Source organism: Rhea americana, unplaced genomic scaffold (genome assembly GCF_003343005.1).
Source record: "Rhea americana isolate MKP2758 unplaced genomic scaffold, rheAme1 scaffold_99, whole genome shotgun sequence".
Taxonomy (NCBI): domain Eukaryota; kingdom Metazoa; phylum Chordata; class Aves; order Rheiformes; family Rheidae; genus Rhea; species Rhea americana.
This window is the reverse complement of record NW_028187188.1, coordinates 3,221,758-3,237,430: the sequence shown is the minus strand read 5'-3', so window position 1 is coordinate 3,237,430 and position 15,673 is coordinate 3,221,758. Positions and strand designations below refer to the sequence as shown.

At 40.5% G+C, this 15,673-nt stretch overlaps 1 protein-coding gene across 1 annotated transcript in view; it reads left to right on the top strand.

Moving 5' to 3' along the window:
• Nucleotides 1–2,178: 2,178 nt before the first annotated feature.
• Nucleotides 2,179–15,673, top strand: part of PAPSS1 (3'-phosphoadenosine 5'-phosphosulfate synthase 1) — a 46,974-nt gene continuing 33,479 nt past the window's right edge. The window contains exons 1-5 of the mRNA XM_085325672.1: nt 2,179–2,415; nt 8,647–8,761; nt 11,309–11,544; nt 11,997–12,135; nt 14,016–14,134. Of these exons, the coding sequence (XP_085181798.1) occupies nt 2,356–2,415; nt 8,647–8,761; nt 11,309–11,544; nt 11,997–12,135; nt 14,016–14,134 (669 nt within the window). The 5' untranslated portion in view covers nt 2,179–2,355. The remainder of the gene's footprint in view (nt 2,416–8,646; nt 8,762–11,308; nt 11,545–11,996; nt 12,136–14,015; nt 14,135–15,673) is intronic.

Here is a 15,673-nt window from a genome sequence, read left to right as displayed (position 1 = left end):
AGCTGACCAAGGCTAAAACTCCTAAGCGACCTTTTAAAAAAAATCCCAGACTGTCTTACTCTAAGTCAATACATAAATATTAGAGGGATAGCAAATGTGTCTATAGGAAGTCATTCACATAGTTTAGCAAGCTGCCTGTGTGTGTTTTTTGATTTAATTTACAAGTCTTGCAAAATACCTTCCTGTTACCAGTGTCTCACAGACTGCAGAACGATTTATACCAATCTGTATTAAATACAATGAGAACAAAATAGCATAGAATTGAAAATAAATGTGCAATGACAAATAAGATACCTAGAATTAATCTGAAGCCATATAAAACGGTATTATTCAAAGCGCAGTTAACCAGCCCTGCTTTAGATATAACTGAATAGTCAACAAAGAGAGGCTTTTAACTCACAGTCCAACAGCAGCATCCTAGTTCTCTTTCCATGCTTGAGAATGTGTGTGCGAGAACAATTTTGCTAATTAAAATCCAGGCCCTGTCTCTGTCACTGTTTGTCATGGTCAGAATGTCCCTATACAACAAGGGATCATCTGTTCAACAGTTCTTTTCAGGATAGCACGCTGTACAACCTTATTCAAGTCAAGCCTAAATAAATAGCTGCAATGGTTGTATTTCTCAAGTTATATTATGTTCATTCTCTCTGAGTTTCAAATTATCTGGGCACATTTCTAATATTCCTTTTCYGCCTTCAGAGAGGTCATCTATGTAGGGGGCAGGTTTAGCTCAGTTGGTACAGCGTGGTGCTGCTAATGCCAAGGTCATGGGTTCAGTCCGCGTATGAGCCACACTGAGGGTTGGACTAGATGATCTCCAGAGGTCCCTTCCAACCTTACCATTCTATGATCTTGCATAAAGGCTTTAAGCTTTTAGCTTGAATACAAAAGAGTACTTTAAACTCAACACCTTTGGAAGGATATCTTTGTGATATAGCAAGGRCAACCATTCAGTTACAACGAATGCATTTTGTTTCCTGGTTGAAATATCTGTGAACAAACAATCCATAAATTGATTACAAATTGGTTAATATTTACACAGTAAATACAACTCATGTTAATCAGTATGGCATCATCTCCGCCTTAAGATTAGCGCATGAATGCTAAAGCAGTTCCTTTCTGGAACTAGGAATCTGAGAACTGCTGATCATAAATTCACATGAAAAGCTATTTCCTGGAACACAACACAGCATTAGCTTAGCGTGTTGGGGAAACCCTTGCAAGGTGGGAGATCTAACTGGAGCAATCCTCGCCTTCCAAGTCACTCCGCGACTCCACCGCCACCATCTCCCGCTCTGCTGCTTCTTGCAGTTTCGTTATCTCCAACTAAAGAGGCACGGCAAAGCCCTGGCTTTCCTCAGAGACTGGGAAGCAGCTCTCGACTTCAGCTAGGTCTTCGGCTCCAAGCTCTGCCAAGGACAAAAGGGACAAACCAGCCACCCCGGGGCTTTTCTGGGTGGCTCCAAGGGTCACGCCGCCTCTCCTTMTGCCGTTGTGAGCTACCTGGCAGGGAGGGGAGCTCGGGGTTACTGGTGCCAGCCGAGCCAGCCGGCGCTAGGAACAAGCACCTGGCTCCGCATTACGGAGCTGTCCTCTGGTGGCCGGAGTGCCATCAGAAGGGCTGCGTGCCCTCCCGGCCCTCCTTGCTCGGCGATTCCCGGGGCTGGCCAGCCCGCAGAGGGCCTTCAAGCGCACGGCTCAACACGGCCAGYGCGTCCTCTGCACGCTGGGTTGCCTGTGTCTTGTTCCCCGCCTGGGAGCTTCCCTGAGCACTGCCGTTTTACCAGGAGSTCTCCGAATAAACACTCGGAGGAGAAGAGGAAACGTTTTTTGTCTTTTAGGCACAACCGGAAGAGAGCTGCCAGGTCTGCATTTTTTTTCCACGGCACCACACGCCAAGTAATAGTGATTTCATGATGCTGCCCAAGCGCAGTGCTGCACCGCAGCGGATGTTGGATGAAAGCGAGTTTTACTCGCACGCAAAACACCCCGAACCTGAGGCAGGGGCTGGCGCCCGCGCCCCCCCGCCCCGGCGGCGGCAGTAGAGAGCGCGCTGAGCCGCCCAGAGCGGCAACGGCGGAAGTGGCTGCGACCCGCGACCACCTCCCACCCTGGCGCGTGCGTCACGGCGCTGCGCAGGCGCGCGGCCCGTTCCCTGTGCGCCGCTCCCCCCGCCCCCGGCTCCGCCTGGGCGTGGCCGCTCGCGGCGCCGCTCTGGGGCGAGCCGGGGCGGGGCGTGCGCTCGGCTCCGCTCTGCGACGGCTTCATCCGCCCGGAGCATCAGCCGGGAAGGCTCGTCCTCGCCCCGCCGCGGCTCCTCCCTCCTCTCGCCGCTCCCGCACCGGCCCCGCGGCCATGGAGGTGCCCCAGAGCCAGTGCAAGAAAGTCAAGCTGAGCAACAGGGCGCCGAGCTGGGTGAGCGGCGGGCGGGGGGCGGCGTGCCTGTGGGCAGGTGGGCGTGCGGGGCGGCCGCGGGGCGTGCGGTGGCGGCGGGAGGGGCTGGAGGAGCGGCCGAGGCTGAGTGATGATGTGGCACAGCGGGCTGCGGTGGGAGACGGGGCTGCTCTGCCCCGCTCCCTGCCCGGAGCCGCCCGGGCGCCCGGGGATGCGGCAGGGCGCGCGCGCGCGCGGGCGGCTGGCGGTTGGCGGCGGCGCGAGACCGACCGTTAACGGAGCGGCCGCGCGGGCTCCCTGAGGCGCGCGTCGCTATGGAGCCCGACCGTTGACGGAGCGGCTGCTCCGCGGCCGCGCTGGCTGTCCTTCGCGGGCCTCGGGGAGCGGGGCTGGGCGGCGGGAAGGGCAGGCATCCTGCCCGGGCGGCGCCGCGGCGCTGGCGGCTTCGTCCGTGCTTCTCGCGCCGTCAGCGCTGCGCTTCCCGAGCTTCGGATCCCGGTCTACAATGTGGCTATTCATAAACCTGAGATGGCCAAACACTGAGGTTCTTTGTGTTACGGGTGTAATGTGGAAAACTGTCGAGGCAGGACTTTAAAAAAATTAACCAAAGCCCTCATTCTTTTTGATAAAGATAGGGGAAGATCAGTTTACAGTGAGGACCAAAATAGAGCTATTTAGAAGACCAGTTGCAGGCCTTTACTAAGAACGTTTGATGTTTTTGGTAAGGTAAAAACAGTTGAATGATTATTTTCAAATGATGCTGAGCAGAAGCAGGTAAGAGATAAAATGCATAAAACATTTGCTATGAAAGTACCAGTGTAAAGCAGTCTTTGAARCCTTGCTGCAAGCAGTACGTGCCACAAGTTTCATATTAATATAAGAAATCTATGAAAGAAAAAGTTTTCATTTTTTACTGCGAAGTGAGGAATTTGATATTATGCTAAAAAGGGTTCAGTAGGTATTGTGCCATTCCAAACCTCTGCCAGTGTGTGCAAGTTCAAACTTGTAAAAGAGTAATTGGTAAGTTTAATCCTTTGCTTTTCTGTGAGAAATCAGATGTTACGAAGAAGATAGTGATATAGGTCGCATTTATGGGACTGATGAAGTGTACTAAAAAGTTATTCTATGTGATCTAATTTGCCGGAAGCAAAGCCGTGATGGTTTTGTCCAAACCAGAGAAATGATATGTTTAAAAATTAATTAATGTTAGCTTGTTTGCTGAGTTTTGTTGAAGCTGACAAGCTCTGTAAGTAATGTTAAGCAATGGAGAAAGTCTTTCACTTCTCCCTTTTTCTGTAGGAGAACTCAGCTGAAGTGCCTTTTTTTTTTTTTACTCAGAACTTTACCAGAAGAAAAATCCTACAGATTCACATGCTCCCCAAACAAATGTTCTGGCTCTTCTGTCTTGATGTCTGTTCATGTGAGAGCAAAGTCAGAGCAACGTTTTTTACCCTGATGGACTCAGCAGCTCCTAACTAGAGCCTTGTTCTCCAAATTTTCTATAGGCATCTAGCACCATTCACAATATACCTGTGTCTGTGGAAACACATGTTTTTTCTGTGCTTGCCAAGCCCACCCAAGCTGCAAATACTGCAATTACATGAGCTTGGTAGGAAGATTCATGGAACATTTTAAAAATTTCTTAGCGTAGCTCAAACTATGGAAGTGCTAGGAAATGATGCAACAAGAACTTGCTCCAGTTTCTGTATCTGCCAGCATATTCATCTGAGGCATTTCTGGCTTTTAATACCATTTCTTATAGTGTGCTGTCGCTGAGCTGCTTGTATCTGCAGTTACTGTAGAAGGTTCTGGCTGCTTTCTGTTGCCATGATTTGTGAAACTGTCCCAGGATTAGAACATCTGGCAAAGAACAGCTAGTTTGTGTAAGTGGCAGGGGAGTGTGCAGTTGGCAGACTRGGTGGTGCTACATGCAAAACCGCTTAGATGATTTATTGCATCAGTATCACTGTAGCAAACTGCTTCTCCAAAGCAGTTGTAAGGATAGAGGTGAGAATTCTCCCTGTTGTAAATATAGGTGGGAGAAAATGTAGTGTTGTAGGCTACTGCAGAATTGGTGATTTGTAACTTTTTCATGACTAGAACATCTTATTATTTGGATATTTTTTCTGGACTTGTCCTTCTTTCCCAAGTGCAGATATCCAAACTGAAGCACAAATCTTCAAACCAGAATTTGATCAGTAGTTACTAGAAAGCATTCTGGGCAGATCTTTTACAAATAGGTCCCAAAACTTCATCTAAATATGTGAGAAAACAGGCTATCAGGTGAAGTGCAGCAGTTCCAATATTCATAGTAGTAGAATTTTATATAAGAATTATGTCTGTTCACCTTCTTCATGTAGACTGGATATTTCCTGCTTCCTGTGTCTATCTGAGTTGCTGTTTGTCTACTGAGGAGAGCAGTTTGAAGGGGGAAAAATCCCCTATACTATCTGGTGKAATTTACATTATTTTTCAGTAATGATAATGTCATGCATTGTCATCAGGGTATTCCTGGCTCATAAGAAACACACGGTGAACAAGTAAGCAAGTGGCCTAGAAAATACCTGTGATGACTGGGAAATGAAGAAGTCATTTGTAACATAGTCTTATCTTTAGTATGACACTCTGTATTGCTATTAGCTTATGGAAGCTTAGCTTGGGGAATAAATACTATGTTATTAGATCTGTGTTGTTAGAATATGAATTTGGTCTCCACTTCTTGAGTATATATGACTTCTGTAGAAATTGTGTCTATTCTTCTCACAGCTTTTTTGCTGATACTTCCTATCTCAAAGCTGTCTTTCATGCGAGTAGCAAGGATGGTATGTCAGCCTTCTTGGCTGTGCTATTACTGCCATAATGCAGCACAGTGGGCTGAAGCAGTATTTAACATGATGAAGAGGGGAAATATTAAAATGCGATGTTTTTGTAAGTACTACAGAAGCACTTGATATGTGAGATGAGGAGGAAAAATTACTTTTTGGGCAAAGCAGAGAGGAAGCTTCCGATAGCTGTGAAAAAGCAGATAAATAGACCTTTGAAATGGATTATTTTTTTTTCATTAGGAAAAGAAATTCACAAAACCTCCCTGCAATGTATGCTTTCAGTAGAGATTATTATAGTGAATGTAATTAGACTGAGAAGAAGTTTAAGTAGTTGAAAATAGCTTGTTTTCTTATAAGTTTTGTTTCTTTTAATGTTGATTATATGGATCTACAAGAGGAGCAGTACTGTGATTATACAGTGTGAAATGAAGCGATTCTTTATTTCATGCTGATCTCCAAATAAAATTTGATATCAGAAYGTTCCACAATATCTGCACTCAGCAAGATAGCTAAGTGTGTGCTATCAGTTATAAGTTCTGTTTCATTCGTCTTTTTGATAATTGTTAATTTCATCAATTGATCCTCATCCAATTTTATGTACAGATTATTTGAAGATTGCCTAAATAACTTAAGAGCACAGCTGGTGTCAACCACTGATTCCTGCTCCTTGATGTTTTTCTGTGCCACTGCAATACTTACAGTGATTGTGTGCATTGGGGACAGTAGATAGAACTTAGCTGTTCAGGATCTAGTGTCCAGTTTCTGCTGCTCTGTGGTGATAGTGAGCAGTCTAGTAGCAAACTGTTCAYGATTAGGAAATATTACTAGTTTTGTTGCAGCAACTGAAGATGACTTGCTAATTTATTAACTCTTCAGAGAACTTTTATAAATAGCTGTTTCCTACTGGAAGATGAGAGATTTTGCTACTTCCTTTCGTGGGAGTAAGGTGGAACTGTCTTGTCTGCATGCCTATGTGCACATACACAAAAGGCTGAGCTGCTGGGAATAGGTGTGTTTTCAATGGATACAGACTGTGTGCGCACTCTGTTAGTGTTTTTTTTCCTAACCATTAGTTCCTAGATGCTTGCTTCTGAAGTACAGCTATATTGTCCCACTGCTGAGCTTGCTGACTGATCTATTGCACTTGTTTCACTTCTGCTCTAGCCATAGATTGGCCTTCTCATTGTGTTTTATAGTCTCTGCTAACTGATGCCTTACCTGATGCTTTTTTCTTTTTTTTAAAACTCAGAATTCCTGAAACTCTTTTCTGTTTATGCAGTGCCTAGTATAATATGGTACAATTGGAATTAATGATGAAACAGCATTGTTGTTAATGCATAAATTTGGATTGTCATTTATGTTTATTATCACAAAGCGAAAACTGTGTGCRTCTCTCTTTCAATTTAAAGTTAAGCCAAAGTGTTGCCTGTTCCCTCTCTCCTTCATTTATGCCTCCAAAATTGGTGAGATTGTCCCGAGTTTCCAGTGATACCTAGCGCAAAGACTTTCTACTTTCTTTAAACGTATGTTTGCAGCAAAAGCATGGGCTGTTGCTCGGTGCTAAAAATGAGTTCTTGGTTCTTTCCCTGAAACCAGTCTTTGCCATGTTTGTCTTCAGAAACCTTATGATTGTGTGCTATGTTTTGGCTCTGAAAACATATGTTCCATTTAAGTTGCTATAAAATGACCATAAAATGGTTGAATTAAAAAGCTTGTTTATGTCATTGTGGTAGGTAAGCAAATTCTGTGTTATTTTTCAATGTTTTCCTTTTGCAGTGCATTTCTAGTATTTTCCTTGTTTTTAATCCCACAGTGCGCATTTATTCACTGAGATCTCTGATCTTACGTAGTACATAATTGCTTCTTTTATAYGGAGAAATGTTTTTTTAACTTTTGGTTTTAGTTGGCTCTATTGTACTGACTTTATCTGCAAAATAGTTTTGTTCTAGGAGACAGGTTGTTCTTGCTGGTTGTGTTATCTTCAAATAACTTTGTTTTATGTGGTTATAACCTGTGTGCAGATGGTGGTTGCTTGTGGGTTGATAGTCAGTCTTCCTGTCATTTTAGATACTGGTCCTTCACCATTGGGTCACAGAGAGTCCATAGTTAAAAATTTGAACATCTGTTTCTAGCTTGAGTTTCTGACTGCATCAGCTACAAGCCCAGCTGTCTATATTAGTTTAGACATGCAATCACTCAAATTCATATATCCCAATTAAATAATGGATAAACTAAATTTTGGGGTTCTAATTTGTAGAAGGAAGATGTATTGTTTTCTCCAGCATTTACCGAAATCATAAGATCATAAGTAGATACTATTCTTTTGTTAACCCTGTTTTGTAATATCTCCTCTTAAAAAACAGTAGCTCTCTGTTAGTACTCTATGGATAGTGCCTTCCTTTCTTTTTTTTTCTGACTGAATGTCATAAATATCTAAGTTTTACTGTGCAAAAAATGCTCTCCTTTCCAGCTGCACTGATACAATGATGGAAGAGCAGGTAACACAAATATATTACAGTATAGTAAGCAGGTAGAATGAAAGCAATGTCATGCATGCAGCTAATCTCTACCCCCTCTTTAAAAAACTTTTTTTTGTATGTTTCATTGCTTATACTCTGTTGTCTGATTATCTAAGATCTTTATCTTAAATGAAAAAAGCTTATATGTCCAAATTCCCATAGCACTTACGGGAAGCTGAGAATGATCTTCCTGTGGATTCCTGGCCTTAGATGGTGAAATTTCAATGATAGCCATGTTGTGTTACTTAAAACGTCTATACGGCAGTTTATTATGCTCAACAAATACTTTAAAAAATGTCCTCAACATAATTTGTTTTTAATAAAATAATCTTACAAAATCCCAGCTTAGTAAGTGTTTTTTAAAAAAGTCACTTAGAAATATTACTTCCTTTAAACACTCAGGACATRTGGTAATTGTCTATATTTTGTTGATTGAAGATACCATGGGTAAAGGCAAAGTAGTTAAAGGTGTGACTGCTGAGCTGAAACTTGGACCACACATGCATAGCTTGCAATGAAAAGGYCTATTTTTATGGCTTAAAAGGAGCCAATGTGTAGCCCTCTTAGAAGCCTTTGCTCTGAGACAAGAATCTATTATCCATTTATTAGATTTAAATGACTTAAATACGAGTTTTAGCAGTTCATCTCAATGGATTGATTTTCTTAAAGCAGTGGTTGACTAAACTGGTAACTCCAAGTTTCAGAGAAACAGCACAACATGTGTGATGTATATTGAGTGGGTTTTTCTAACTCTTTGTGCCTGTTGACTTACGCTGCAGCAAATGGATTAATATTGTCTGTTCTTTAATTGGTCTGTCTCCAAGTGTCTCTTTGTGAATAGGTTTTAGTGGGCTTTGGCAGCTGACCCTTCCAGAAGTCAAAAACCTAATCAACAGTTTCTCTTACAGGGAATGCAGAGGGCAACCAATGTCACCTACCAAGCTCATCATGTCAGCAGAAATAAGAGGGGCCAGGTGGTAGGAACAAGAAGTGGTTTTCGTGGATGCACAGTCTGGTTAACAGGTACAGCCATGGATTTGAGGTTCCTTGTGTCTTGTTTTAGTTTCTTGCTTGAAAAACTGCTGAGCTATAGCTCTTCTGGTTAGCTGAGGAGCTCTGGAGAAGTACAGAAAGGAAATACGTTTTCTATATTTTGAATACCTTTCCCCTCCCTGCAGCTGCGTTCCCTCTCCCCCCCCCCCCCCAATTTCTCCCCTTTTTAAGGGAACTTCATACAAAGTTGAATTTTCARAGTATCCTAGACCTCAATGCTTTTCTCATTGTTATCTTTAGGCAGACTAGTGAGAAATTGCTCTGGGACAGATAGTGACTTTGGAATCTGTTTTGTTCAATTGTATGGGAACATTAAGTTTACTTGGCACTGTCTAGCATGTAGTCCTGTCTGACATTTGGAATGGTGAAATGGTAAGGGTCCCTTCTCTTCAGCTCTTGTCTCCTTGAGTTGAAATATTATTTCAACATAAGCCTATGTGTTTGGATAGCAATTGCAAGCTGAGGCAGTGCATTTGGGATTTTTTTTTTTTAAAAATCAGCACAGTGTTTTTTCCACTGAATTCTTTTGGTTGTGAAAAGAGGTAGGGGGAAGAGTAAATAAATTGAGAGAATTGTTTCATAACAGTGGATTTTGTTCACTCTTTCAAAATGATTTGGAGCTGTAACAGACTCCCTTTAGAGTCTTAAATGAAAATAAAGTGATAAATAAGAGCTATGTTTAAATAGTTTGCAAACCGTTTAGTGCTTTCTTTTATTGAGATACGAAAGATATTTGCAGAGTATTAGAAATTCACTACACTAAAATTTGTGTTAATGAAGGTGTGGTAAAAGAATAATAATTACAACAGCAGTTGATAAAACATTATTGGGAGCCCAGATTTGAACAGAAGCCTGTTGTCATACATTTCTTTGGTAACAGAATGAAGCCCTTTCTCTCCCTGTATCTGTCACATAGCTCTAGCCTGTGTTCTAATTCTCAAATGACTCAGGAGGCTACTTCTGTTTCTCCTGCCAATTCATTACTATCCTTTTAAAAAAAGTGACAATAAAAATGTATTCTCAGCTGTCTACACGATAACATCTTCTAATCATTCTTCTTTTTAAAGAAATGTAGCCTTAATCCACAATTGTCATTTTTAAGGAGAAATAAGGGTGCGAGAAAAGMACAGAAAAGTAGGAAGGCTAGGGTATTAAGAGTATGTTCGGGAAGTTAGATTATTAGAGATGTCTGAAGTGCTAGTGTTAGGAATTGAGAGGAGCCACTGGGGTTAAAATAATGGATACTGGCCATTGTAGAACTGTGCAGACACGATTCTTCAACAACCTTGGTGAATTTTTACAGTGAAAACTGAAATGGTGGTTTATTTCCGTGAAGATTCTCCCCTGGATCAGAAATCGTGGGATATCAGTATATTAGAAAGTTAYCACTCTTCATTTTTAAACTAAGTCTTACTTGAGAGCTAAATTCTAGTGAATGATGTATGCTTTTGAGTCACTGAATCCTAATAGGTAAAACTGAGAAATGTATCAAAATATGGAAAAGCATGACTCTTATGTGTAAGATAATATGCAATTTTGAGGGGATAAATTATTCTAAAAGATTTTTCAGCTAAAATGTTCTTTTTAAAGTTTACTATTATACAATCTTGCCTTTTGTATTTCATTACATAATGAAATGTGTGGAGCCCAGGTGTTGCATAGACAGAATATGCATTTGAGTGAATGGCAGACTAGACACAATGATAAAAGTGCAAACCAAAGGCAGAATCAATGAAAAGTAAATTATGAAATTATTAAAATTCTGAGATGCAGGTACACTTAATTGCTACCAAAAAAAAAAAAAAGTTCTGTTCCCAGCCTTGTTAATCTCTTCCCACCTTGTGCAAACTGTAGTGGTTGCCCGCCCAACCTTGAGATGATTCAACTTGCTAAATCATCAGCAAACTAAACACAATCCAAAAAACAGTGATTAGTGAATTCAATAGACTAATGAGCACCAAAGGTAGTAGAACAGAGGAGGTAGGATGTTGTGAGCAGGGAGAGAGAGGCCAAGAGAGCAGGACCTCCTCTTTTAGCAAGCTGATACTGGCCTAAGTACTGCCATGCAATTTCACATATATATGTTGCCCTCTTCAATGTAGACAGGTAAGTATTCACATGAGAAACTCAAGCTGTCTGAGGAAGAATAGATAATTTTTTTTACATGATAGATCRTTATTCACAACTACTGATTTTTTTCAGAGTTCTAGGTGTGGACCAAACCATACTGAAATCCTTAAGATACGTGGGGTGTTTTTAGATTTTGTTTGTTCTTGGGCTTTTTAGAGATAAGCGTTGGTTTAGTCTCTTGTTGTGTAGGACTCATCCTGGGATATGCATGCCTGGGTAAAAGGCACTTACTTGTATCTCAGCTAGGTATCTCCAGAAAAGCAGAATCATGCATTGCTGCTGATGCTTGTTGCTTTATCTTTTGTACCAACAGTGGTAAGTGTACTACAATTTGCCCTAACTTGTTTCTATGCTTATTCTGTGTATTATTCTTTTAAAATATTTTAGGTCTATCTGGTGCTGGAAAGACTACAGTTAGCATGGCACTGGAGGAGTATTTAGTATGCCATGGCATTCCGTGCTACACGTTGGATGGTGACAATATTCGCCAGGGTCTTAATAAGAATCTGGGTTTCACACCAGAAGATAGAGAAGAAAATGTCCGTCGGATTGCCGAAGTTGCTAAACTGTTTGCAGATGCTGGTTTGGTGTGCATCACTAGTTTCATCTCTCCCTATACTCAGGTAGATGACCTACTGTATTCTGTTCTTGCACTACTGCAGTGCGTGGTAGTGTATGTGCGTTGCAAATGTGAGAAATATCTAGCTAAAGCATGGGAAAATGCAAAAGACAAAACATCACCTAGAACTTAGAATTCCAGGAATCGTTCACAGAACTTAACTGGGGTGAAATACTTATTTGTATTTTATTTGGGACATTTACACTATGTAGAGATAATTCCTCAAACTTCAGAGAAGCTAAACTTAGAGTMTCCACTACTGAAACTTGAACTGCCCATCAGTCTGTTAGGCAGAATTACAGATTAGGAACAAAAGCAAAAGATAGCCCAAGAAAGACTCTAAAATTGGGAAGAAAATAAAATCATGCAGGAATGCATCTTCYCCCCTGGTCTGCCCCCTCCTCCCCCATTGCTGTGAGGGCAGTCTTCCAATATTTTTTTTCTGTATTCCTTCAGGATCGTAATAATGCCAGACGAATTCATGAAGGTGCAAGTTTGCCCTTTTTTGAAGTATTCGTGGATGCTCCATTGCACGTCTGTGAGCAGAGAGACGTTAAAGGACTCTACAAGAAAGCCAGGGCTGGAGAAATTAAAGGTGAACCTCAGTGTGGTCACATCCTTCCTATATAAGCAGGTGTTGTAGTTAAACTTCTCATAAATGGATGCATTGAAGTCTGTGGTGTATCACCTTGAGAAACAGCAAGGACTAGGAACAGGACTGAATAGGAAATCTGTGGCTTTTAGCCAGGGGCAACTGGCTTATTTAACTGCACAGGACAGCAAAAGAGGCAAAAGCATCTATCCTCATGTAGATGCCATGACATCTGCTCAAGCTTGTTCAGTTGCAGGCTCTTATGAATGAAGATTAATCTATTTAGTTTTATGTGTCCATTGATAGAATCAGATTCTTTTTTAAACTAAGGTCTATAAAGGATTGCAATGATAAGAGTTACTAACTCTGTCCTTCCAAGAGATAAAGTTCAGTCACAACTTTCTTGTAAAGACACTAAAGAATACCTTTAAAGATGTCTGACTTTTATTTTGAGATTAAGGTTCTGTATTAGTGTCCACAAATACAATTTATCCATCCCCAACCTCAAACAATGATTTATATAAAGCTTACCCCCCCCAAAAAAAAACCTAAAATGTATGATCACTCAATACTACTATTGTTTTAAGCACTTCTTTGCTATTAATTGTATGTAGTTTGCAGAGGTTGATGACACTAATCTTTACCTGTATTAAAAAGCAATGCAGTTTTGAAAGGAAATGAAGTTTCAGGAATGTTTCATTTTTTTGAATGGAGTTTGCAAGTGTTATAACAATGACGTTGCTGTTAATCAAGGCTGATCTAAAACTCAAGAAATCTAAGATATTCCACATAATTGGTTGTTGGACGTTTCCAGGGCTATCAAATACATAGTGTGAAGAACTAGGAATAAATATAGCTGAGGTGAGGTTTGTTTGGAATCATAGAAGGACAGCTTGAGATGACAAGATTACAAGGATGTWGTGCCTTACAGAATCATTATTGATGCTACGGAGCTTCCTTAACTGTTCTTGTTAATTTTCCAGCCCTGTAATGCGTAACTTAAGAGGTGGTAGTGAGAGATAACATGCCTAGGTAAGTTACAAGGGGATATAGCAGTTGCTGTGTCTTGCAACCTAATTAATCTGTAAAAGAAGAAACTTAAATGACCATGCCTCTTCACAAGGAGTGCCAACAACTGTTATCTTTCTTTCCTATAGGACAGGTAATATGATGCTTTCTGTTCCCCTACTGTCACTCTCCTCCAGTCATTACATATGCTTAAAGCATACAGTTTTGCGGCAGATACTGGCCTTTCTTTATAACATTCAGTATTGCAGCAATTTGATCTTTTATCAKCTGGGGAATTAAGCTACTAATTTAGAGAATATTTAAGTCTCAGGTGCGAAGTTCATACTTTGCTTTCTGCATTTGCAATTGTGAAGGATACAAAAGTTCATTTGCTGCAGCCTAGCTGATGTGTTTAATGCAGATCTGATCCTGTAGTGCGTGTGTGCTTTGCCATTGGTTCCTTGGAATGTGACTGTGGGTTTAATTTTTCCTTTGTGTTTATGCATAGCTAGCTAGAGGAGATTACTAGCTAAATAGGATGAGCAGCTGTCACTCTAGCTTATATGGGCTTATAGAAGTCAGTATGTGATAGATTTACAGAATACTTCTTTAGCTTAACTTGTTACATTAGGATGAGTATACTTGCCAGGCTAATACAATAGCTGATGTAYGTACTGTAGAATGATGAAGCTGGATGCAGTGATGTGACAGGGCTGGCAAATGGCTTGATAAAGCTATTGATTTCCATAGGTTAAAACTCTTTTTTTCTCTGGCCTGTTGTGTTGGATTATATCCAGGAAATTGTRTATGAACAATACTAAGATGCAGTCTGTTTTTTGAGGAAGTGACGTAAGACTTTGTGTTCTGTTTTGTAGGCTTTACTGGGATTGACTCGGAGTATGAAAAACCTGAAGCCCCCGAGCTTGTGCTGAAAACTGATTCTTGTGATGTGAATGATTGCATACAGCAAGTTGTAGAACTTCTTCAAGAGAGGGTGAGCAGGAATGCAACTCTATCTTACATTTTTTTCCCCTGAAGTATTAGTAGCTCACACCTGAATGTACCGGCTGGGAAATGCAGAGTGTTCTGGTTAAAACTTGTACCTCTTTATATTCCATCTTTTAAACTCATCCTATTGTGTGTTTCCTTTTTAAACCTAAACATTGCAAAAACATTGAACAACATTACTGATGTAAGTTTTGGACAAGAGGAGAATTAATTTATATTCATTGTCATAACTGGAATGGTGTCATAGTTGTTACAGAACTGATGGTGAGTGCTGACTTTTAAATTGCTTGCCAGCATTTTTAAGCACCTCAAAATCTTTCATTTATTTGTCCTTATAGCATACATGTGTTAGCAAAATATATTGGAAATGTGAACAGACCACAGATGCAGTTCCACAGGAGTTTGAACTGACCTAAACAGCGATTGCTGTGGTTCTGTCTATTCTCCTTTCTTTATACGGCTTTTCTTGCACTAGTAGAAGTGCTTCTGCAATTGTGTAATGGCCTATTCAGGAAGCTGATCTTCCTGACACGACTGGGTTGAATTAATGGTTTATAGCTTCTATAAAGGTAAGTTCTGTTGTCTGGTAAGTGAATTCAGCTAGTTAATGTAACTGTCTTTTTTTTTTTTTTTTTTTTTCCCTAACTGAAAGAAAGTAGTAATGGAGTGACTTTATCAGTGAAGTTTTGTTTATCAGTGAAGTTTTAAAACATTGTTCTATCATAGGTAATACAATTATTTTGTACTGAGAGTTAGAATTTTTTTATAATACATGCAAGGAACTCTTAAACGCATTTATCAGATCTTTTCCRAAGATGCATCTTTTGATCCTTTATGGAGCAAGGAAGGGTAATCACACTAACAGGAGTAGYAAACAGCTGTTGAATCTGGAAAATTCTTGTGTAACTTGGTTTTGAAGGACAGCTGATTTAGCTTTTCTGCATGTAAATACAGCATGTAAAATATGGAAGTTCTTAGGGACCTAGAATGTGAGTATCTCCTAAAGCTGCTAAGTCTTGTGGAGAGTCATAAACTTCCTCTTTTTAAACTGCTTGAAGTAATACATTAGTATTTGCTTACTCATTTTTTTCAGTCAAAATGGCATATGTGGCTTTTGAGCTTGATAAATTTGGCTCTCAATCTGCTGATATCTTCCAATGGAGTCACACAAGCCTGATGTAGATGTTTGACTGTAGGGATTTCATTGTTTCTTTCTTGTTTCTGCTGTCAATAAATGCAGCTGATCAGCACAAAATTCATACTGTATAGTAATGAAATCCATTCAGTTTTTAACTAGTGAAATATTCTTTGAGGAAATCAAAGCAAATTTCTGAGCAGCCTATTGTAAAGGGACCTGCTTTGAGTAAGAAGTTGGACTAGATGATGTCCAGAGGTCTCTGTGGTTTTGTGATAAGGCTAATAGTGKTTTTTTTTGTGAGAGAATTGGGAAGAACGTGTTCTATGTAAAGAATATGTAAGACTATACTGGTAATTTTATACTTCTACACTGAAGATTTAAACACAG